Genomic DNA, 26,587 nt, shown 5'->3' on the forward strand with positions numbered 1-26,587 from the left:
GGCATTTTTGAACGAGGGGATGCACCAACAAATCTGCCCTCATGAATACGGCGCAAGGCCACAATAAGGCTGCATACTGGAGCAGACAGACCATGCAGCCCGATGATTCGATGCAATCAACTCGTAACTAGATTGGTGCGAGGGGGGCGAGGGGGTGCGCGATTCGCTGGTGTTAACCCGGAAACGAGATAAAATTCCCTTTCACGTCCATCGACGAAGCGACCTCATTTGGCCGGAAAAATCAGGCAACTTATAAAAGGGGAAAAGGCGACAATGACGCGGACAAACGAATCGGCAACGCTAACTGTTATTTTAACTGGATATCACTTCTGGTATTTATTCCATCGGAAATGCACATAAAGCGTGGGTTGTAATCCCGTTGAAACTTTCGATCCAGCTTCCCCGAAAATCCCCGGCCCGTTGACCCCGCGGTGGCCCCAGCCTGGCATCGGTCAATGCGTCGAGCGTCGGTTCCCAGGCGAAGAAACGTGAATCCGTTCCCAAGTTCGCAAATTGACTCGATTTTTTTCTTCTTTTCGTGAAAATGGTTCTGCAATTGAATCAGTAAGTTCGAAAACACACCAACTCGGAAAAAAAAATTGTTCAGAAAACACCTAAAACTGCGCAGCGGGTGAAGAAGTTAGTTTAAGAAAAACCTTTTTGGTGCCAAAGAACAAGTACTTAGAGACTTTGTAAAGCACTAAGTTGAAAGCGGCACATCATGTTTGATGACAGAGAATTAAGCGTTTAAAAATTTCCGAGTTGGTGTGTTTTCGTTCTCACTGACTTTCTGATACTGATTTTTCATAGTCTGCCCTGAAAAATGTATATTTTTCGACCTGAATGACGCTTGAATATTTTTATAACTTGTTGGTATGAGGTATACTGAACCGAAAAAAGAAAACTGCAAAATCGGATGGTCAACCGTTTCCCTTGAAATGGCCAAAAATTGGTATTTCCAATGAAATACTTCGATTCGTCCCTTTTCCCGTCGCTGTTTCGAGCACTTCCGATTGCAATTTCGAAATTTCCTTTTGCGTGCAGATGCTTCTACCCATAAGTGTTATTAAACCGTAAAAAAGTGAAAATCGAAAAAAAACCGAGGTGGTGTGTTTTCGAACTCGCTGGTTCAATCACTGTTAAACATTTTGCTGGTCTCTGCTAGTAAATCGAAGAAATATTATTGAATTTTTCAATGAAAAATGTGTAGCAGACCTCGTTCTTCTCGGCAAATTTAAATCGTTCTCGTGTAATCGAGACCAATATACACACTTCAGATCTTCCCGGGGAACAAAGCTATAGACATAGCTATAGACAAAGGTATAGGATAGCTTTCCCTGAGCTTTGGGACTGTAATGTGCAGTGAAGTAGAACTGGCTATTTACAATGCATTATGAGAGCAACCAATGTGACGTCATACTGGCTGGGCCGAGAGAAGGCCGGGTGGGGGAGTGGCTTTTAAAAGGATGCGGCGCGGTGCAATGACTGACCTTTGTGGATTGGTCTTGCGTGAATTTTTGATAAAAAACAAATCTTTGGATGTTTAACCTTTCAGTTTGTCTATGTCAGTTTTCAGTCTGTGTATGGCCCATTGCGCACCAACCGGGGGGTGGGGCGAAAAAATGGGGAAAATGCTGAGATTGGAAATAATTTTGCACTTTCAGACTATTTTTCATTAAATTTCAGAATTTTTTGAAATTTCAAGTGTAAACTTACGTAAAATTTCAAGGGCGATTTTAAGGAAAATCTTTTAAATAGTACTTGTTACTCGCCTCTTCGTTAAAAGGTGAGGTGGGCGTGGGTAAATTGAATGAGTATTCATGCATAAACTCTGTCTATTCCAAATAGTCAAACATGAATCTTGAGCTGGAAATGCCTACTTTAACTCCCCAGTATTACCATGCGGAGGACCCAACATATCTTATGATAAACTTTTCCGGTGACACTTGGGTGGATATAAATATTTGTCTCCAAGTTCGAACTTGCTGTATACACTCTAATGGAGATCTGCCTTAAGCTGTATCCCAGTGTTACTCAAAACGCACCAATGACTGCTCCGGTTAACGCCGGTCTTTGATTTTACATAATATTTCCATTACCAAGGGATGGATGCTGAATTACACATTTAGATTTAAAGGGCGCATTATTCAGCCATTCAACGTCTTCCCTCTCCGAAAGCCGCAGAATCGGGACCACTATTTCCTCGCTACGCTAACCCTTCTTACTCAAAATTTAATAGGGGTGCTCGATGTAGTCGCGTTCAATATATGGATTTTCGGCGGCTTTTTGGAATTTATGGCGTAGCCGGCTAAATAATTCGTGCTCTCAGAAGTTTCAGATGCTTAATGAAGAGATGCGATTATTTTCTACGGACGTTTTAATTAAGGCCTAAGAAACACACTCGTGAACAAAAAAATACTCATTCTGGAATGATGATATCGCATCCTAATCAATGAGCTTTAGACGAGAGTTAACAGCTTTACTCTTAATTATGAAGTAGATAAGATTAATCAAACCTACTAGCATCATATGTAGAAATCACGGCGTATACTGTTGTCACTAACACCTATTGAATGGACATACATGGTCTCTCACGGTCTCATGGTCCGTGCATGGTCTTTTGGACCTGGAGAAAACTAGGAAGGATTAGAACTCATCATCGGGAAATGAGAACTATATATTTGGAAAAATCAGGAGGTAAAAATCGGTAGTAAAATCTCCCACTCCATTTCGAGGACGATTTTTCTTTAAAATAATACATAAAACAGTATATTCATAATTTTATTTTTCCCATCTACTTTTTTGGGGGAGAAAATTGTATATTTTTTTTTTTGAACAAAAAAGAACCGAGGAAAATGACTTGGAATTTTTGATTTTAAACTAGGTGATTTTTCCGCGAAAATAACAAAGAATGGAGGAACATGAGGGAAACAAAAAATTAAGAAATTTAGACACCATTTTTCATTTAATATTACATAAATCCCCCGGAGGTAATCTCAAATTGCATCCTTTGCTTCTCGGAACTACAAAACGGTTCTTTGTCTCATCCTCCAAGAGGTTCAACCCGCAAGAGTCAATAATGTAAGATTTGAATTCGTCAGGAGTAGGGCCTGTCATTGTCGACCCTATTAACCGCTCGGAGCATTCGAGGAATCCAAATCCACCGTACCAGATGGAATAACTGAAAACCGGGAGGAGGGGGCGGGGGGGAGCTACATACAGTGTGAGGTCTACCATCGCCAAATGAATGCGAGGGAAAAGCAAAAGCTTGATTATTTGACGATACAGGGATGCATGGCGGTGTTGCCGGGTCGCCAGGCCGCGATCCGGGCTCCCTGCAGGGATGCAAAGGGTTTCGGGTCCGATCTGGTGACCCCGCGGCGAGGTTATCTAAACTGTCTCCGAGTCTCGAGGAAAGCGGCGAGATCTTCGGATTGGATGAGATGAAGTTCACTCAGATTTGTGAAGGGGACGGAGTCGGGAAAGTGAGGCTTTAAGGGTTTATGAGAGGAATTTGCCTTCCCCGTAGTCGAGCTGTGTAAATCCTTTGTTTTGAACCTAATTCGAATAATATACGGTGTTGATTTCTATTAGGGACTCTTTCGCTCCCTTTACAGTCGCACCAATACGCTGAGCGGGTCCCGCTGAGGGGGGGGGGGGGGGGGGCATTGCGTTTCGAAACGAATGCGCGTCCCGATTCCGAAAACCACCGCCGGTCCCGAGGTGTTTTCGGTTATGTCGAAATTTGAGGGGGAACTATAAACGCATTTCATCTCTTCTCATTACTTCCTCTTTTTTCGACCAGGGTTCAGCGCTTCATATCCGGAATGGGCCTCTAGACAAGGGGTAAATTGGACCGCGGTAAGCAGAAAGGAACCAAGCTACATCCGCTATTGCCAAATTTAACCGGGCGCAATTTAGTTTTTCATAAGAGAGAGTTTGTGCGGGTTCCTTTGTCATTTTTAAGGGATTTGCTTCTTACTATGCAGAAAAATCACTGAGATGTCTACAAAAATCCGCACAACTGTTTTCATGTAAAAAATTAAATTTGACATTAGCTAATGTGGCTTGGTTCCTTTCTGCTAAACCCGGTTCTTTAACTGGGCAATTTAATTGCTTTCAAGAGAACATTTGTGCGGATTTCTTTGAAAATTTTAAAGAATTTTCTTTGCACCATGCAGAATTTTACTAAAATTTGTACAAAAAGTAGCACAACCGTTTTCACGTAAAAAGTCAAAATACCCGATTATACATTTGGTAATAGCTGATGTAGCTTGGTTCCTTTTTGATTAATGCGGTTCAATTAAAGCACTACCCATATGTAACATATTTTCTCTTAAAAATTCCACGAGGAAATTGAATTTCACAACAATAAGTCTGGAAATCAACTCCTAGACAAGATGTAAGTGTTTAAATGATAAACTTTGTTAAACACTGTTGGCTTCATATGTTGAAGGATCTAATTTTCATTTGACCCGTGTCAAAAACACAGCTCGGGAGTTGATTTCTGAATGTCTCGTTTCGTCGTGAATCGTCCTTTGCGCACGGTTTTGAAGAGGACATAAATGATGAATCTTTCTATTTCAGCCCTTATTTATTGTCTAATGGTCCATTGAACACTTGTTTTATGAAGAATATGGAGACTTCTCTATATTACTCGAATTTTGATCAATTTTTCTCGTGGGATAAAATAATCATTTCCTAGAAAAAAGCGCACATTTTCTCCTAAAGTATTCCATAAACCGTATGCCCTGGTAAAAATTGGCGATAGGAGCTGCGTTTCAAAATACCATAGGAATTCTTATAGCCGACTGAAGAGGGCGATAGAAAATCATATAGCTGGCTGTAGAAAGTGGAAAAAAGCATACGGCCGGGCTACACGAAGCGATAAAAAATTATACAGCCGGGCTATAGTTCCTATCGGCGGGCTTTACACTTTATCGCCTGGTTGTTGCTTTTTCGCCATCGGTTATTAAAGGCTATAGGAAATTGTGTAGAAATTCTTGTGCTTTGTAGATCCTTAAGTTTGTACGGAATCACCTTAATTTTTATTAAACGCACATTATATTTTCCTTTACTACATATTTTTTTTCATCAATTAAAATGAGAATAATCCATACAGAGTGTGCAAACATTTCAAAGTCATGAGTTGAAAAACGCTGACTCCGCGAGATTAAATATTAGAGCCTAACACCAAGCGGAGCGGCGACGCACTAGCGCCTACAAACCTAACAGGGATACTTCACGCATTGCGCAATGCGTGGAGTATCCCTGTTAGGTTTGAAGGCGCCAATGCGCGTTCAGCGCTGGCTGCCCGCCCGCCGCGCCGCGCCGCAGCGTACCGCGGTGCTTGAAGCAACTATTTCACACCGGAGGTATTGCACAGTATTATACGAAATTGAAGGCGGTCCAACATATTAGGAATGGCAGGTATCCTTCAAAAGTACGGCGCTTTCCTCGCAAATTAAATCAAGATACTGCGGCCAGAAAAGAGAGCGGTAGTCCAAAAACTCACTAAGTCCTAGCATCCGTAATTAGTAACGTTTAGCATACATTATATCGCCAGGCTCTTGTTTAATCGCCATCGGCTATAAAAGGCTATAAGAAATTGTGTTGCCAGCTATAGAGGCTATTGGAAATTTTACAGCCGGCTGTAGGTCTATGGTATTTTGGAACACAGATTCTACTGCCAATTTTTACCAGGGTGATCAATTTTATTCTACTCCAGCATATTCGCATTTGAAGTCAAGATACTTACAAGTCATCAAGTATGATTGGATCACGCCAAGGAAACAAACCTTATAGGTCCATGGTTTTCAACAATGTATCATTTTCAATGATAATTATTTCCTTTTTCAATAAAGATTAGCTGTTAACCCATGTTCCAAACAAATAGTTGTAAGTATTTGGAACTTTAAAACATGAACTTAAAATTTGGACAATGCGTAAGTTCTATTTTTCTCTCGTAGACCGGCACTTTTACTTCGCCGGAAAGCTTATTATTCTTCTCAAAACATGGGTTTCGGCAAGCGTGGCCGGCGATAATGAAAACAGAAAATCAGTTCGTTAATATTTGGCCATTTTGCGTCTCATTTCAGCGATACCCATGTGATCAATTTACATTTTAATTATCACCCAGGACAATAAATAGATGAAAGGGAAACTCAATTAAACCGATAGGAGCCGGCGAATTGATTGTCCTCTGTCATAAAGTGATAGTTGCAGAACAGGGTTGCCGAATCATTCGACTCTCTCGATGCGAACGAACGCGTGGAAAAGTATTAGAGTGTCCATCATCGGCAACGCTGTAAAAATTATCGCGGGTTAGCGTCTGCCATTCGGCTTGGGTAGCCGAAAGACGCAGAGCCAGCCCCAAATCCTTCTGGCAATTTGTCACGAATATTTTGGTAAATGGTCCCCCAGCCAACTGTTAATGAGGCAATTTGCGTTGGGAATTTATGAAACTCTCCTCCTTGCGCTCAGGTCTGCTCGATCATACTCAGGAAGAATGCCGCATGAACCTTCGGACGTTGTCAAATAATCTCTCATAAAATACAAATTTTTTTCGAGACCTATGAATTTTTATTTCACTCAATTTTCCAGTCAGTTTTACTCGCAATTTTATCTTTAAAAAAATGTGAACTTCTGGAGAATGGTTATTCACAACTTTCCTGAAAAATAAATATTTTATGGGATGAAATTTGACAACATTCGGATGTTCATAGGGCCTTTTTCCTTACTGCGGCAGTTCTGTTCAATGTTCCCTCGGTCGTAGCCCTCGAGAGCCTGACTCTCCACTCGAATTTCATCGTGAAGCCTAAAGGTTCTCATTTTTAACATGAATAACCGCTTCGTACCTTCGGTTAGAGCCCTGAACGATCCGTCATTAATCCTACCAGCTTAGTTTCATATTTTACACACTCCAGTATCGAAGGGGTCTGATAAACCCGCGGGTTTCGTATAAATAATATTTTTCCCGAGACACCCATCAGTTTTGGGTGATCCCCTCCTAAGAACTAAGGCCATCTTTGAAAGTCGAGTTGATGGTATGTAGCGGGTGGGAGCAACTGAGGGGACAAAAATAATAATGAAGTTTTTCGATTTATAATCAAAGGTACTTAGTCTCTTCTTAATTTATCTTTCCCGTGGGTATTTTCTGAACGATAGAATTATAACATAATAATATCCTGGAAAAAATATAACTATACTTATTTTTATTCAATCCTACTTAATGAGAGGGCAAGAAGGTTTTTACCGATACATCCTCGATCCCGGAATTTTAAGCGAAAAATCTAACGGTCAAATCGCCGGTTTTTTATTTATATTTTCATCGTAATGAAATCAGTCGAATCATCAGACAGTCCTAGGTTGGAAAAATTAAAAAGATCCACTTGGAGGCTGAAGTGACAAAAAGAAAAAAAAGAAAACCAAGGGAAAATAATGTTTTTCTTTTCCTTTTTTTCGAAAATCACCAATGACCAATTTCCAAGGGAAAAAATCAAGTGTATTGCACTTTTGTCAAAAATGTGCCCCTTCCCCTCTGATATAAAGACAACCGTATTAAGCAACTTGAAAAACTGTGAAAATTACAATTTTCAGAAGTGCATGTCTTGTGTTGTAAGTAAGCGCTTCAATGCTTAACAAACAAAAATAAATTGTACAGATTTCCATTCCATGATAAAGAGCCCCACAATCTTACAACATCATGATATAGTTCGTGGTAGTTCAAAGATGGTCTCACGTGACAAGTTGCACATCGAAGCATACACACACAAAAATTCAAGCCTTATCGTCATAAGGTAGAGTTTAGGTCGTATTATTTTCACAGTGCTATAGATCAGCAGTGGTGAGCTTCCCCCCCCCCCCCCCCCCTCCAATGATTCGGAAGGCAGCGATTTATCTTCGAATCAAAAGTTCTCCGTAGGAAACCTCTGCAGACGTCCAAGTCAACACACGCACCCGGGTTTACGTACGCCAACGTAAGAGAAAAGAATTGACCTTCCACCTGACAGAGGATCACATTTTACGATTTTTATAAATCTCGCTTAGGATATCAGACCCGGGGCAAACAGGGAGGTTTCCAGGTGGCTGAATGGTGGCGCCGGACGAAAATTGAATACCACCCGCAAACGTGTCAATCAAGATTACCAACGTGATTCACGTGTCTCATATACGCTCACGACCCATGCGGCCAAATCGTGACAAAAGGACGTAACCTCGCATTGACGTGCGCCCGGAAAAGCATTAAGTTGTATGGGCAACAGAGTCCACTGGAGAGTGCAGTTAAGGTCTTGTGTCAGGAAGGCAGCCAAATGTGCCCGTAAATACCTTTCCTGGGCCCTGTAAGCCCACCAAGCACGGTTGCTAGATTTACACTGACAAATCTAAGGGGCTCTCGCCATTTTGAAGCATTCATCAAGATGGAGAAAGGGCAAAGGCGGAACCCATTTCTTCATTCCTCCTGGCTTTTCCACCGTCTACCAATGGAGCCGCGCAGACCCCTGTAGACCCTTTAAAATCCCTCCGTAGCACGTTTCAAGCCCCCTTTGCATTGAATTTTAAGAGGGGTCTTCGGCCATACTGGTTGTCTGTACCTATCAATCGCGGACGTAGAAAATACTTGTAAAAATGTTTGGAAAAATTGAGTGGCAACCCAACTCCAATTGTTATCAACTCTTCAAGAGGCTGCGTGATAACAACTGGGACCAGGTCACCTTTCCATTTTATTAAATTTAAAAGTTTTCTCTTCACTGGAAAAAAAAAACACATTGGATCTAGAGTCCAGACTCTTGAAAACATTGACAAGAAAAAGGACTCTTGATTCAATCAGATTTGGACGGAGTTAAACAGAAAGGAACCAAGCCACATCGGGATCGAGCCGAGAAAAAGAGGTTTAAAGTTTGGCTCCTGCATAAGACTCAATGTAAAAGATGAACTTCAAGTTCAATTTCTGCAAAATTTGCTCCAACAAAAACTTTGAATTTTTGGCGATAGATAGTAGAGCAGTGGTTGAGTTCAAAACCACTAATAACTCAATTTTTTCCAAAAAGTGGGTTGGTTCCTTTCTGCTTAACTCAGTCCATTTAAGCTTAAATCAAAAGGAAATCCGCTCAAATTAAGAGGCTTGGTTCTTGATTTAAGCCTAAATCTAATTGAATCAAGAGTATTTTTTCTTGTCGATGTTTGAAAGAGTCTGGACTCTAGATCCAATGTGTTTTTTTTTTTTTTCCAGTGATAGTATTGACTGACACAATATTTTTCCCAACTTCGCAAGTGAGATTTTTCCCCGGGACGGGTCCCATGAAACGTCCCGCGGAGACAAAGCCTCTCAAAATCTGCCCGACTTGTCTACGTGCGGCCTCCTATATATATATATGTCAATATTTCAATAAAGCGGAAGTGCCGCGGATCGAGATGGAAAAAGGGCGATTAAATTAGCGGGAGATCGGACGGGCCAGGGATAGAGTTTGCGGCGAATTTTTTTTCGATTTCAGAGACGACCCGAACGGAGATACCTGAGGGCGCGCCGTCCGCCACGCGGCGTTCTCCATTACGGCAAACTGTTTTCTAGTCTCGGGCCGTGCCTTAAGTTTATTACGTTTAATTATGACGGGTCCATCCTCGCTCCCAAGGGTTTAAGTATCGATTAAAATCCAAACTGACCCCGACTGGAATCGCGTTGCCCGAGCACGAGTCTCCCTTGTCCGACTGGCGCGGATGACACATGGCCTCAACAACCAATTCCAGCCAGAGGACCAGCTTAAGCCCTTGATATTACACTGCCGTATTAAGGAAAAACCTCGTAGGGAAACCCGCACGTTGTCAGATTTTAGCCAATAAAAACTGAATTCTTCGATGATGTACTTATACGTTGCTCTGTATCGTATTCGGTAGTGGTTCGATGTATCGTTTGGTTTAAAATAGCACTGCATAACCTCAAACAAAAATAATAAAAAAGTTAGAGGTGTTTTCAGCTAAGTTGACGGTTGTTTACTTTCGGTTTGCAAGCGCCAACGACGAGGCTCAGACGACGTTTAGAGGCTCAAACAAGCCTCTGAACAAAGCGGCGTTCGCTACTATCCACCTTGAAAACTTCAGTCTCATGATCGTATCGTAAAAAAACTACTTATCAGTTATGATTTGCGACTTTTTTGTGGTTGTGATTTCTGTGTGGCTAAAAATTAAAGTGTTACAGGGTTTGAAAGTATTAAAAAACTTATCTAAGCTTGTGTTCTTGCTTCTGAGAGAGTCTGATGTTTTCACGTGGATAGTAGTGACGCGAAAAAACCTGCAAACCGAAGTAAACAACCGTCAACTTAGCTGACGACACCTCTAGAAAAGCTAGAAAGAGGAAATTCCTAACATTTTTACTTTTTATTGTCATGTTGTAGTGTAATACTCATAAGAATCGAAAATCAATCACAAAAACCTGTTCCCACAGTTTACCTGATTGACTTTTGAGGCTATGTTTACATGTTGAACCAATCGATATTGATACTATCTCAGCGATAGTGCACCTGTTTATACAGGGTGTCCCAAAAGTCCGTACCCCCCCTCGTAACTTTTGAACGGTTAGAGATAGAAAAACGAATCTTTGGGAATGTTTCTATCTTAAAGGGGTCCATCTTCTAGGGGGGTCAACATTTTTGTCCCCCCCTCAGGGGGGGCGCGGGGGCCCCCAACTTTTTTTTTTCAAATGGTAACCCCTATCTTGTGATACATCATTAGAAAGAGCATAAAAAACTAAGAATTTTGGCGCAAACCGCAAATCAATATCTTAATTTTTGACCGAGTTATGATAGGTCAAAGGTCAAATTTGACCTATTTTCAAAAAATCATATCTCCGGTTCAAATCATCGTAAAGAAAAAAATAAAACGGGAAAATTTACCAAATTGTAAGCAATTTCAAGTAAAAATCACAGAAATTACTTCAAACTAATTTTAAGGGGGGTTTCGGACCCCCAAATACGTCATTTTGAAGGTCATACGATATTCTCGCAAAATGAGCCAATTTCCCCTTACTTTTCCTCAACATTATCTTAGTAAGTTCAAAATTAGTTCAAAATTGCGTTTTCAAGTCCCCAAATTTCGAGCAAAGTTCAAAAAACGAAATTTAAGGTAATTCAATTCAACCATTTAAATTTCATTTTTTTTTTAAACTTGTTCGAAATTTGGGGACTTGAAAACGCAATTTTGAACTAATTTTGAACTTACTAAGATAATGTTGAGGAAAAGTAAGGGGAAATTGGCTCATTTTGCGAGAATATCGTATGACCTTCAAAATGACGTATTTGGGGGTCCGAAACCCCCCTTAAAATTAGTTTGAAGTAATTTCTGTGATTTTTACTTGAAATTGCTTACAATTTGGTAAATTTTCCCGTTTTATTTTTTTCTTTACGATGATTTGAACCGGAGATATGATTTTTTGAAAATAGGTCAAATTTGACCTTTGACCTATCATAACTCGGTCAAAAATTAAGATATTGATTTGCGGTTTGCGCCAAAATTCTTAGTTTTTTATGCTCTTTCTAATGATGTATCACAAGATAGGGGTTACCATTTGAAAAAAAAAAGTTGGGGGCCCCCGCGCCCCCCCTGAGGGGGGGACAAAAATGTTGACCCCCCTAGAAGATGGACCCCTTTAAGATAGAAACATTCCCAAAGTTTCGTTTTTCTATCTCTAACCGTTCAAAAGTTACGAGGGGGGGTACGGACTTTTGGGACACCCTGTATATCGAATATGAGCCATTTATAATCATGAGAATTATGCGTAACGCAAAACGCCTGAGGCGAGAAGCACTTCAGGTAGTTGAACCGCGAGGCGGTCAGGAGACGCACCATTTAGTTTTTTTTTATTTTTTAGAAAATTCTATTCACAATCAATCCACCGTATCTTAACATTTCGAGGGAAAATGATTTTTACCTCTATGTTTTGAAGGATATCGCATCTTTTCAAAAAAAATGTTTAACTTTATCAAAAATAAATATTTCATCGGATAAAATTTGGCAACATTAAAATGTCCTTACGGCGTTTTTCTTCAGCCTGATAGTATACTGTCGTTCCACTCCATTCAATATCTCGCTGGAGTTTTTGCGACGGACATGAGTGGCAGGTGCTAAATATTGCTCCGCGCTGATGATGCAATTTTAAAACCTGCTGCGGCGTGTTTTACATGACAACACGTTAGATCGAAAAGGGTGCATGTAACGGTGGCACCTGGTCAGAAGGGGCTACCCTTAAAATGAATGACCTCAGGCACATGGAAGGTAAAGATGCATAAAATCCATAGCCCGAAAATTGGTGCATGAGAGAGGAAAAACTTAAAACATGAGTTAGCGACTAGGCGTAAACCGTGTAAGTTATCCCTATGGAAAGAGGCTGTTTGAAAAAGCACTGGAAACAAATTGTATCTAGAGTCTAGACTCTTGAAAACATTGACAAGAAAAAATAGTCTTGATTCAATCGGAATTTTGCTTGAATCAAAACAAAATCCGCTTAAATTAAGAGGCTTGGTTCTTGATTTAAGCTAGATTCTGATTGAATCAAGTGTACTTTTTCTTGTCGATGTTTTTAAGAGTCCCGACTCTAGATCCAATGTGTTTTTTTTTTTTTTTTTTTTTTTTTTTTCTTTTTTTTTTCTTTTTCCAGTGAGGGCTATGATTATGGCCCAATGTGACATCTTTGTAAAAATCGAAAGAGTACTCGTATTATGTAACGTTTCTTACATTGAAAGAGTAGCAGAACTTGGTTTTCAGTTTTTCATCATTAGTTCGAACTGTAATTTGGCAAAGGGGGCCCCCTTGTACTTACATCAATCAAGACCCATTTCAACGGTGAAACTGCAAAAATGCGTGTCTCGATTATGGCGTTTTGTAATCTCCGCCACTATTTTATTTTTTCAAAGGAGACCAAACCAACAAAGTTGACTTGAAGTTTTCACAGAATATTCTTTTCAAAGAGAAAAAAAATCACTTAAATTTTTAAAAAAACGATGTTCATGTAGAAAATTAAGCATGACAGGAAGTATGCAACACCGGATTCAGAGATTCATATTTCTGCAGTTTCTCCATAGATTTCTCCCGGAGGTCATAATATCGTCACTGAACACTCATACGTTCTGTGACAATCATACAAAATGCCAATGACGAATTGGATCACATTTAGCAAAAAGCAGCATAGTATTTAGCAACCAGCGCCATTCATTGTAGTAAAAATGTTGCTTCTCCATAATTATTTAAAGGAATTTCCCAGAACAGCATGTTTTTTTCCTCCCACCAAATTTCGTCAATTTTAAAGGAAAATAATCGCGTAAATTTTAAAACTGTACATATATCAAGTATTTTCAAAAGAAAAGAAGAAGTTGCACAATTTTGAAAACACAGTAATCGCGCTGGCTCCTTTTTGCTGAATACGATCCAATTTCCATTCCAAACTGTATCATCCGAGCCCTCTGAAACGGAATAGGTGACCCTTGTCGCCACTCCCAATATCGCTTGTTTACCAACAGGATGCAGCCACCGTTTTCGTTATTTAAAAAAGTTGAGCCACAACGCTCTCGCGGTTAAAGTCCGCAGTCATTTACACAGAAAGCAGACGATGACCTTATTTTTTCTCCTCCAAGGATGTTTTTACGAGCCTCTCCTCGCGAGCGAGCAACTTTGAAATCCCTTCCATTAGCCGTGTAGCCGCCTCCCAGGGAGGAAAAAAAAGTATTTGACGGTATACAAATTCGAAGACCTCAAACCCCGCCCCTCCGGGGCACGCTCGCCGTTACATCCAAACTAATAAACTTGTTATGTCCAAACTTTCTAGCTCATCCCAAGAAGTGGATCATAATGAGAGACACTTCTGAATTTATTCCCTCTTTACATTGTGTTCCGAAACACTGGGAGGAGGCTAAGTGCAACGATTTGCTGTAATTCATTACCCGATTGGAAACACTCTGTAGAGAAGCTTGGGCACCGCAATCACCATAACTCCCGGGTCGTTTAATTTAAACTCTAGCGGAAGATCAATACAAACCGAGGATAGAAGACGTGTCCTCGATTTTGAGGTAGCCGTTTCTTTTTCATGCTGGCGTTTCTTTGAGACCGCGCGCCACGATTTAAGTGAACGTACGTAACTCATAGACTGAATGGATTTAAATTTTATAAATCTATCTGCATTGCTAGTCATGAAAAAGTGCACTTTTTTTCCAAAACGTGTTCCAATCTTTTGAAAAACAGTATCTTGAGAACTGAAGGTTTCTTCAGAACTTTTGAAACAATCTCTCATCATTACAAGCCCGGATGTATTTAAAATACATCACCCTGTACTCGTTGGAATTCATTACTGATGCCGCACGGTGGATTGAGTCAATGGTACAATGCCTTGGACATGAAATGTTTGACAAAAATTGGATAATTTTACATTACTCTCCTTACAGTTTTAATTTTAAGGGGTGCTTTTTATAGAAAATTCTACAAGAAAACCAATGAAATTACTATTAAAACATCACAATTTCATATTAATGCAGTTATACACTTTTAAAGTTTTTAAATCATGTCTGAGCCTCTCCCATTGACTCGATCCATTGTGTGCCGGAACATAGATTCATGACTTTACGAATCATCAATATTTGAATAATTGAATTGGATCTCGACGGTCTTGAAGTTTAAAAAATGCAAAGTCAAAGAATGTGTGTAAAAAGTGAGCGCTAATAAAGGAAAATGACTTAAAAATGGAATGAAACAATCCTAAAGTTAATTCAAAGTTTATGTGCGACATCATGTTTCAGCCCGCGACGACAAAAATGGGGAATGGATAAAACGTCAGTTGGGAAGAGAGGGATGAAAATATGACGAATCATTTCCTTTTCGGTAAATAAGTGTGAGATAAGAAAAGCCGGGGGACATCGGGGTGTTAGGACGAGAATGAAAGAAATAAAACAAGTTTAGTGAACTCTGGCTCGTCGTTGAACGGTCGAGTGTCGTCTTCTAAGCCGATGGTTGGTGCGGATTGAGAGTTGATATCTCCCTCGAAAGTTTAATTATTAGGTGTCATGTAGTTTTTATGTCCTGCTGTGGCGAAACGATGCTCTGTTTTGTAATTAATTTACTGGGGCAAAGCCGCGAGTAATTTAATAACAGCATTAACATGACAGCTGTAAAGCTGGAGAATCCTCACTCCCGGCCCTGCCCCGACCACGACCACCCCAAGATAAAGTAAATAAAAAGTTAGGCAACTTCTCCTCCTATAATCCATGCTTGTACTTTCGGATCTTCTTTCTTTTAGGGTTCGAGGTCGGGTGTTGGAATTTATAATCCTCTCACCCGTCGGAGATTCGTCTCGTAACGTAATATTCCTTCCATTACTCGTATTTTCGTCCCCATTTTTTGCGCGGTTACCCGTTCTACCGTGCTAAGGAAGAACGTCGTACGAACATTCGAGAGTTGCCAAATTTACTTCGATAAAATGTTCATTTTTGAAGAAAGTTATGAATATTTCTCCTTGAAATTTTCAGAAACTTTAGGTGAAATTCTGAACAAAATTATCTGAAAAATTGGAAGAAAAATATTCACAAGTTTACTAGAAGATTCGCGTTTTATGAAAGGAGATTTGGCAACGCCTGAAGGTTCATACGGCGTTTTTCCTTAGCACGGCAGTGTTGAACTCGTTCAGACCGTTTTGATTACTTTTGTTCGTACATGCATGGAGTATCCGGCCGTGCTAAGGAAAAACGCCGTATGAACCCTCAGGCGTTGCCAAATTTCCTTCGATAAAACCTCAATTTTCTGGAAAACCTATGAATATTCTCGCTCCAATTTTTCAGATAATTTTGTTCGCAATTTCACCTAAATTTCCGGGAAATTTCAAGATAAAATATTCATAATTTTCTTCAAAAATAAACATTTCACTGAGAGAAATCTGGCAACTCTCGAATGTTCATACGGTGTTCTTCCTTAGCACGGCAGTATCCGTCATTGGCGGGAATTTATCATATTAAGGATGGTCATGGATACTTTTCCGTTCCGGGAAACGAGGAAATCCCCTTCGAGTTCGCGGTGCTATTTTTATACCCGTTCAGAGAGCCCGTCTGGGAATTTTTCCAGGAATAAGGAAGTTTCTTCGAATGCTCTATTTAGTAATTCATCAGAAAATTCCCATGAGAGAATATAACCTTCCTTAACTAGTATTTAACTCGCAATAATAAAGTATCAGGCAATCTTATGGATGAAGAGGCAGGGATCCAAAAATGTTAGTACCAAAAGAAACCATTGAAAATGTCTGACCAAACTAAAGTTATGAAATTTTAAAGTTTGAAATTGGAAAACGTCCCCTTAGACAAGGAGGGACGTCATCGTTTTGAACACAACAGTTCTCGTTTGCCTCATTGAAGCTCAGGAATTGTCGTGTCAACCCTGAGAAGTTCGCCATCAATTAGCATAAAAATTAACTTAGCAGCATGAGAATCGTTCTTTGAGGCTGAATCGTTCTGACGTAAAATATTTTTTGATTGCAGTTATGACAGTCGGAGGAAAATAGATGAGAAGAAAGGACACTGGAAAGATACGAAGCTGATGGAGGGTCGAGCTTACTTTCGAACTCTAACAGAGCCAGCCACACTCTCGTTAGATGATATCACAGAAGAAGACGAGGGTCTCTATCGATGTCGAGTGGATTTCAAGAAGTCTCCGACGAGAAATACCAAAGTACAACTCTCGGTCATAGGTGAGTATTTCTAACAATAACCGTATTAAAAATTGTGACACTGTTCGCATGTTTTGCTGCTAATGTCGCTTTAAATTGTTTTCCGAAGGAAAAATTTAACTATGATGGTCTTTCTCACACCACGAAAAATTAGTAGCTATAAATATCAAAGATTCAGACGCTATGTAGACTCGTAATTATTGGTAGCCATAACCAATAATAGTGGTCATTTTACCACCAAGTGATAATTCTATTAAACTAGTGCTAAAATTAAAAATACCACTATTTTTGGCTTTGGCAACCATTCATCAAATTAGAGTCCAAATGGAGCATCTCCACTTTGGAACTCATGGCCGTGCTAATTTTGCTCGTTGTCAGCTCACTGACTTCAGAATATCATCCTGACGCATGGATCAATTATACCCTGGCTAATTTTCAGTAATGTGCTCCTATTGCAGATATACTGCAAATATTTTCCTTGTTAAACTAATTAATGACTAAAATGAGGTCGTACCTCTCACAATTTTAAAATCTATTCTAGTAACTGCCGGTACGTCCCGGGAAATTGGCGTACTGATCCCTTAAGAATTGTCAACGAAAAACCAGGGAGCAGAAAATTTCTCACAATTAAAGCACTTTTGTTCCTTCTGAGTAAGTGAATATCAATTAGTAACCGACAAGAACTTAAAAGCTCACTGATCGCCTCGATTTATAAATGAACTGTAGCATTGAGACGGCGAGACAATGCTTTCAAGGGTCCAATTCAAGGGATCTCCCCGCTTGGGAGTAGTCCAACTCCTGAAATCTGAATAAATTCAAGCTAAAACAGGCTGCGGTCCCTTCGAATGAAAAATTTAAAGAACCACCTAAATGGAGACATGTTCACAAGAGACACACCCCCCCCCCCCCCCCCCGCGCCGAGTTGTTAATCTCGTTTGAAGCCGTGCAGAAAATATCGCAAGAAGTTTCAATCGGTCGAAAAGCGAGGGGCTGGAGGCGGAATTCCTCGGTTGCCAGTCGGTTGAAAATTGGGCACATTTTCCAACAGAATATTGTGTGTTTCAAGCTAGACCTGCAGGAACTCATTGAATGGGTCGCAATTTAACTATTTTATATCGATTAATTTTTTCCCCCATGTGCGTCACCGAAATTGAAAATTTAACTTGAAATTTTGAATTCTTTAGGCCGTAGATAAAATTTTAATATACGTATCGTGCTTGACACGTCATTTACTTTCAGAGAAATGTAGAGATTAAAATAGTTGCTTCCGGAAGTGGCTCAACAAACGGAAAATTTCAGAGCAGCTTTTAGTGAAATGTAAACATCTTAGTCGGAAGTTAATTGCAGTAATTTTCGTTGTGTGAATCGTGTTTTATATGAAATTTTGCGGCGGAATCCGAAATCAGAATGTTTAAATTCGTATACCTTGTCTGGTGGTCCAGTGAGCAGCGAGTAGCGCTGCAAATCGTGTACTTGAGGCACAGAGCAAAAATCTGTGCAGCACAAAACGCCTTCAATTAGGACTGATACTCCGCACTACGCGGAGGTTAAAATAGTTGCTTCCCAAAGAATCTCAATAAACGGAACACTTCAGAGCAGCGTTTATCTGGTGGAATGTAAACATCATGGTTAGGAGTTGATTTCAGTGATTTTCGTTGTGCAAATCGTGTTTTACGTGAAATTTCGAAGAGGAAACACGTATTGAAATGTTTAAGTTCGTTCGTTCGTTAAATTCTTTCACTCGCACGGAAAAAATTGAACGTTGATTTAGCATTTACACTTTAAAAAAATGCGCAACAAGTACCAAATCCTGATTTTACATGTAAAAAAATGCTAACTAAATATTAAACTCATGTTCATTTAAGAGCATGGACCTAGGTAACGTAGCATTTGTTTTATTATAAAATCAGCATTCATACGTGTCGCTCATTTTTTAAACATCATGAATGCGAAAGTAAAATTTACTTTCTTTCATCCGTGATCCATTACCATGTTCAAAGCCGGGGGTTTTCCAGTATTCGTGCGCCCCTCCAGTTTGTTAGTTAACCCCGAGACACCCTGTATAGCGCAAAATTTCAATCGGCCAAGAAGCAGGGTTGCCGCGTTCATTTTGAAAGGGGGCGATTTTTTGAGCGAAACCGGGATTAAACGTCGGGATTCCGGGGGCGATTTCGGGTGCGGGGGTGTGTGGGTTGAATTTAAATAAGATTGGCGCGGCAGTGGACCGGAACCGGAAAGGGACCACAATAGCCGCAACCATTTCGGCGGTTTCCCGCGACCAAGACATGAAGCTGTTACCTCGCCCCGGATTCCCACGCAGGACGTCCACGGTCCTTTTATCTTTTATAATCCCCAATTATTTATTTCTACCCCATTTATCTTGGCCATCCGAAACTTCCAAGCTGAGCCGCGTGAATTCATACGTTCAATTTCGGCGACTAAGCCAGTGATTTTGCTCGCCGGTCTGGATTGCCCCCCTTCCCCCCCTCCCCTCCAACAAATATAGTTTTTCGGAGAAGTATAAATATTTTTCCTTGGAATTTTTGGATACTTGTATGCAATTGCGAATAAAACCGTCTAAAAAATTCATTTTTTTCCTTCTTTTTTCTTAGAAAATCCGTATTTTATCGAATATATAGCATTATCTAAAGGCTCATACCGCGTTTTTCCCCCAACACGGCAGCTTTAATATTACAATTTTTTCTTGCTAAAAGTATCGAAATCTCAAGTTAAAGAGGGAATTTGGGTGGTCTTGCATCTTTCAGGGTAAAAAAAAATGGTTACCTCCACCTTGATCTTTAACACCCCCCTCAACTTGAAATTCCAATATTTTTATTTGCATGCTAATTTTGGTCCGGAACTGTCACTAAAATTAAGAAAAAGTCATGAGCTTTCCAAAAATTCAAAGGTCCTAGCTGTGACGGAATTGGGGGCACTTTAGGGGTAAATAATTTATAACAGAGAAAAGTCTTATTTTGATTCATTTGACACGCTCCTGCACTTAGGCATCTTCAACCATGGTCATATATTTGATTCACCGTCCGACGGTAATTTCACAAAATCCATTATGAAAATTAACAAGCTGAGTCCTGAGTCGATGAATATTATTCCGATATGCATATCATTTCAATGACTTGAATTGGCATTAATCCACACATCACTTTTGCTTAATTTTAAACATTGACCGCTGCTAATTATACAACACACTTAAAAAAGACGATGGCTCGAAATTTGAGACCAACGGTTGGGTGATTGGGTCATTATTTTAGGGGGCCAGCGTTCAGCGGGTTGCGTTCAAGTCGAGGGACAGGCGCCCGACAAGGTGGTGTTCCAATAGACAGTGACCAGGGTATAGTGTTGTCGACCACCCGACGTGCGGTGCCTCGGTGCTCGGCGCGGGCTACCTTAGTGAAAATCAATTAGCTGAGCAGCTCGTTGCCTATCGGCATTTTTAATTAATCACTAACTCAGCTGCTACCTGGTCTCTCCGCGATAACGCCACCGTGTTCCTCATCCCGGAAATCCCAATTATCCCATTTCCTAGCGGTGTACATTCCGCTTGATTGCAAGTGTAGATTTTTGCGCTTCTAGGAAGGCCGATGGTTGCCGTTTGTTTGTCCGATAGAAAATAGTCAAAACGGTTACAATTCAACACTGCCGGGCTGAGAAAAAACGCCGTATGAGCCTTCAGATGTTGCCAATATTTCTGTAACAAAACACAACTTTCTGGGAAAATTTACAATTGAATCAGTGATAACGAAAACACACCAATTCGGTAACTCGAAAATGCTCGATTTCCATTAAAGAAACTTAACTTACATAAAGGTCATTGCAGTTAGCGCATCTGTTCCAACGTGGACCTCAAAGTGTCCATAAGTGCTTGTCTTTTGGCAGCAAGAATATTTTTCTTCAACTAACTTCATCACCTACTGTGCAGTTTTGTGTGTGTCTTGATTATTTTAATTTTGCCGAGTTGGTGTGTTTTCGTTCTCACCGATTCAATTTTTTTCTTTCAATTTTTGATTGCTCGCCCTTAATTTACGTGCCTGCTCCTCTCGTCCAAAGATCTTGGATTCCTTGCTCATCGCTTAACTATTCACTTCTTCGCTTAAGCAGGGAGTCCAATACCAAGGAGACCTTTCTTAGTTTTAATTTCCACCTATTCTTTATCATAATGGAAGATTACTTACTTCACTTCCTCACGATTTTGGGCGCTATGTTCACTTTGATTTTTCAACGAGTCTTAAACGAGTTGAGTCTCAAACGAAATTACGATGAATGTGAGCATCTATAACAAGGAAGAAGGAGGAAGAACGTTTTCTTCTTCTGCTTCAAATCACTAGAATAGACAATCATCGATTTCTTTTTTCAAGTCGATCACGATCATAAAAGAACACAGCGATTTAAAAGCAACCTACTTACAAGCAAAAATAAATTAAGAAAATAAAAAGCCAACGCAATTACTGATGAGTGTTCATTCGTGAACATTATTTAAGCCGCGCTTCCACAGGCAGTGCACGACGTAAAATTGACCGCGCGAAGTGATCGGAGCTCCCAACCTGCGCGACCGAATGCAATAATTTTAAATCCAGCCGATGCCACTGACGTTAAAGATGCGTATTTCCTCGTTGTCGGCAAAAATTCAGCTTAATGAAATTTTGATTTTAACAACCGCACAAGACGAGATAAAAAAAAATAATGACAAAAATGGAGTTTAGTGATTTGTCGCCTATATCAGTCGTTCTCTTTGTCATGCGGTGTCGGTGGAAACTGAAGGTACCTTTTGAGTTGCCGATAGGTTGTCGTCGACACTGCCCGACATAGCTACGACAAATAAGACGACTGATAAAACTGATTATTCACGTTATTCCATTGTTGTTTTATATCTTGGCTCATCCAGTCGATAAACAAACATTTCAATGAGCACGCCTCTCTGCTGGCTGATTATTGAAATCGATAGACAAAGAAACGGACGATGAAGATAAAGGGAAAATGGAGGGATACTATAGATAGAAGCGGGTGGTTTCAATGAACGGAGGAAGTAAGTAATAGACAAACCAACGGCAACCCTCGAGAGACCCTATAGTTAATAAATTATTTTCTACTTTGATCAATAAGAACCACACCATTTCAACCAATCGTATCGCTCAATTTCCCCTTCGTCTTCTTTGTCTATCGCTTTGTCAATCCATTGCAGTGATCAGCCCATTGACGGGCCTAAAATCATCGCCACCGGTCGTGCGGCCTGGTCAACTTCTTGTCGCGCGCTGCTTGTGGGACCGTGGCTTCAGCCTTAATTAATCGCCTTTCTTCTTTATCTCTCGTAGATTTGCTGCTTTAGATGTAACCTTTCCAGATCGCTGATTTATCGATTGAGCGGCCGGCTGCTATGAACGTAGATTACCCTTCGCTTATCATCACTATCTCTTTTTATCTGTATTTTCACGATCAAAATAGGACATCGATGCGACTCGTAAAGTTTTGAAAGACGCCCGTCTTTATTAAAAGGCACCTCTAATTTTTGATCAACAAAGAATGAGAACTGAGTATCGGCTAAAATAACATAACATATCGATGGTGTAAGTCCGCAATCACGTATCTCGGTTTGCGACGTGACAGACTTCCTGTCATGTGTTATTTTTGGAATAGCTACTAAACGGCGATTCTCAAAAACTGCTGTAATTTTTATTCTCTGTGCGAAGAAAACACTGCGAAAACTTCAAGGGATAATGTCGATTTGACCTCAAGTAAAAAAATAAAATAGGAGCGGAGATTTTCAAACACCGCAAACGCGATACGTGGTTACGAACTTACACCGTCGATATACACTTTTGACACTTAGTTCGCGTTGGGTTGATCAAAAAGTAAAGACGCCCCTTAATTTTGATGCTCAACTCAACAGTCGCAGCATCTATGTTGATTTTGATCTTGGAAACATAGCTTTTAAACTGACAATATCCAAAAGCTGTATCGCTAAACATGTCGCGTCGCTCATCAGACGTTAATAAGTGAAAAGAACGATGGTCCTGAAAAAACTTTCAGTCTTTAAGGCGTCATAACGTCATTAGTATGTATGGTATATAAAACTTGATTCCTTGGTGTTTCAAGTGAAACATTAGGTCAACTTGGATCAATATTGAATTGGGTGTATTTATGCTGATAGAAACCATATTGCACTGGAAACCCTACACTGGAAAAAAAAGTCCCTGGATCTAGAGTCCAGACTCTTGAAAACTGAAAAGAAAAAATACTCTTGATTCAATCGGATTTTTGCTCATATCGAGAACCAAGCCTCTTAGTTTAAGCGGCTTTCCTTTTGATTCAAGCCAAAAGCAGATCGAATCAAGAGTATTTCTTCTTGTCATTGTTTTCCAGAGTCTGGACTCTAGATCCAAGCGACTTTTTTTTCCAGTGTATGCATATAGTTCCGTTTAGCATAAATATATGTACATCCAATTGGACGGAGTTAAACAGAAAGGAACCAAGCCACATCGGGATCGAACCGAGAAAAAGAGGTTTAAAGTTTGGCTCCTGCATAAGACTCAATGTAAAAGATAAACTTCAAGTTCAATTTCTGCAAAATTTGCTCCAACAAAAACTTTGAATTTTTGGCGATAGATAGTAGGACAGTGAGTGAGTTCAAAACCACTCATAACTCAATTTTTTCCAAAATGTGGGTTGGTTCCTTTCTGCTTAACTCATCAGTCCAATTGTAACACTGTTCTCCGAAAATATTTCCTACGGGCTGCTTCTCCTGAACTTTTCGTCAGCAATTTTAGATTTTTTCTTCAAAAAAAAAGAAAAGAAAAAAGATACAGTAAATTATTCTCGACCGAGGTTCCCGTGACTCGTCGAAAAATTCCGGCGCCCTTATTACCTTTGAAGATGGAGATGCGTTCCCGAGTTTATCACATTGCTCCGGAAGATCGCGGAGCGCGGCGTATTGAAAATTTCCGGGCAACTCATAAAATGGGGCTGATAAATTCATAGCCATGTGAGAAAATCATCGCGCATTGTATAGTGAAAAGTGCGATGTAAAGTGGGAGGAGGGGGGAGGGAGGGCATGGTAACGAGGAAAACAGGAAGGGAGGCGGAATTTGAGCGACACGAGCTCCGTGAATTTCGTCAGAGATTGGAAACAATTTATTTTGCCGGAGTTGCCACAAAAGTGAATCTGGATTCGGAGGTTGTGTATTCGAGGACGGGAGGGTAATGCCGCTTTCCGGGTCGCCCTCCCCTCCCCCCTTTTCGGCACTGCTTTCACGATGTGAGGGAACGGCGGAGATTTTAGCCGCGTTGCAATCCGGTGAAAATTTTGAGCCGAGACGCGAGAGTGCAACCTACCGAAATGGCAACACCGGACTTAACGTCACACCTTTGGCGTAAAAACGTATCTCCATATCCACGAGAGCCCCCAAGAAGCATGGAGTTACATGGACAACAGAGCTCACAAGGAGCTTTAAATACACCCTTACGATAGGGGGGAAGAGGTTACGACAGAGTCGAAGGACGACAACAGGGAAGGAATGGGTAAGATGTTCTAGGCACGGCACGCGGCTCCCGGAGAAAGGGGTGGGGGTTAGGGGTGTTGTGGGGGGGGATGCGATGCTTGCGGTGGTGGTGGTTCATCCTGCTGCATGGAGCCCATTACGTATGCCATTCAGATAGCTAGTCTTACCGACTAACCTGTAACATTGTCTAATCCAACTAAGTTGAGTCGTGAGCGGGTAAGGCGTGTTTATTTTTCATTAATTCGCCCATATGCTAATTTAGGGGGGCCTCTCACATAATTGTCAGCCTGCTTGAAAGAAAGCCCGCGCTATGAACGGAAGCTCGGAGTAGTTGTAGTGATTTTTAAACCATTCGGCGCGGGTGGTGGGTAAATTTTGCTTGGTGCCGCAAACAAGTTAAGATGATTCAGATCTTTTTGTGAATTACTTAAACCTAAACTAAAACGAAATATTAAAACTGGTAATCTTACACTGCGGTGGTTGTTGGAAAACTGCGAAAAATTATCCTGAATTTTAATCCTATAACCTTTATTAGCCCAAGCCGGATCGAATCGGACTGAAGGTTGCTAAAATCACGTGACCCGCGGAATGTATATGGAACTGGTACATTACGAGCTTTAGATAACGAACTAAAAATACATTCTAAAAATCAGGTGTCAAATTAAAAAATAATAAAATTGATTGAAAACCGAGCCAAAGATTGAGGGAACGCAATTACGCCTCGTTTCTGAAGTTTTCTCCCGAATCTGTAAACCACCTCAGTGAAAAAGTAGGGAGCGGAGCATTGCGAGTTCATGCTACGCGCCATCGCGCCTTCAATTTTGCAGACGCAACGCGGACATCCATCAAGTACGAATAGTTGTATCTCTGCGCCGTCATTAACGCGCTTCCTTTACCTTGCTCTACTCTTACTCTAAATCCATATTGTGTTAGTTCCGTTTATTTTATTTCTTGTCGTGCTTCAAGGGCTACGTGAGCAACACCGTTTAGTGTTCGCGAGACGTATTCCGGCGTCGTATTTTAACATTTCTCCCGCATAGTTTTATCTGTGCGCTGTCATCATCACGCGTTAAGGATTCTCTTATTTTTAAAATTTGAAAAAATGTAAGGTCAAGTTTGCTCAAAATATACTATGATGTGTCAGAACCAATAATAATTTTGAAAAAACAAGTTAAAAAATGTTTAAAAGTCTATCAAGTGCCCTGAAGGGCGCATGTCTGAAAACTCATTATTTTACCAATAGCTTTTTAAGTGCTTTCTTGTATCTCTGATTTTTTATGGTGACGCCGTGAGGATCCATTTAGACTTTCTTCAGTTAGATTCAAGCTCAGTTATAACTCAAACTTATAAATTCAGTTAGATTCCAATAATTATCAAAGTCTCCCATTTATTTACCACGGCACTGAGGCTTTCTTAATTACCCTACACTTACGATATATATTATCCAGGCCTTTCTATTCTTCCGGAGTCGAGTACATCGTCAAATTTTTGACCCAATTCGGAAACAGCTGAGAAGTTAATTTTGCTTTGAGGCTCGCCTACCAATTGATTAACAAAGTTTATTCCTCGAAATACCGTAATTAAATTATGAAAACCTTGTTTAAAAAGGGAAGTGAAATAATGACTCCTCCGTTTTTCAGAGGGTAAGAGTTGACATTTTTCTGAATTCTTATTGTATAAAAATAAACGACTCACACAACAATGGCTTATTGTTCGGGGTTCTAATTCAATATTTAACCTAGCGATCACCATCTTATTAAAAAAGTGCCTGGAGCAAAAGCTTCTCATCGTTGGCACAGTCATGATATAAATGATTCTTCACTTCTTTGTAACGTGTGCTCAACAATCCCTCCCTCCTACCTCATCTCCCCAGCTTTCTCTAAGCCACGATGTCAAGCATCTTAGATATTAGTCTATGCTCATCATCTTATTAGTGCTGTATTTCCCCCTCCCCTTTCAGAAGGATTTTCAAAATGTTCATTTGTTTGTGAATGCGATTGTTTTGCCAAATTTGCCGATTTATATAAGTCATACTAAAGAGCCAAAACTCCCATTTTTCAAATTCAGTGGGTATTATTTCTTTATTATGTATTTTCCCTCTCCTGTTTTTGCCCTCCGCTTTATTGTCATGAACGGAGTTCCCCATGATATTACAATCGTTCCGTTGCTTTCGCTATGGGATTCCCTATACCTCTGCGACCTTGAGCGTTTCGCCCAGTCTCCGATTTTTGGTTGATTTTCCGATGTATCAAAAACCGTTGTATTTTTTAGCCAATCATGTCTCTACGTCAAGTTGTGTTGATTGCTAAAATTCGCTTTCAGCGAGTTTTTTTTCCACTTTGAGATGTCGTGTCTGACTGGTAAATCTGCGCAGAACCACGAAGTT

The 26,587-nt window shown here is 40.3% G+C and overlaps 1 protein-coding gene across 2 annotated transcripts in view; it reads left to right on the top strand.

The window, feature by feature from the left end:
* The window catches only part of side-VI (sidestep VI), a 597,055-nt gene that overhangs the window by 514,396 nt on the left and 56,072 nt on the right, over positions 1-26,587 (top strand). For both annotated transcript variants that reach the window (XM_072300563.1, XM_019052193.2), the window contains one exon: positions 16,503-16,711. In XM_072300563.1, coding sequence (XP_072156664.1) covers positions 16,503-16,711 — 209 coding nt within the window. The remainder of the gene's footprint in view (positions 1-16,502; positions 16,712-26,587) is intronic.

This window comes from Bemisia tabaci, chromosome 5 (assembly GCF_918797505.1).
Source record: "Bemisia tabaci chromosome 5, PGI_BMITA_v3".
Lineage (NCBI taxonomy): Eukaryota > Metazoa > Arthropoda > Insecta > Hemiptera > Aleyrodidae > Bemisia > Bemisia tabaci.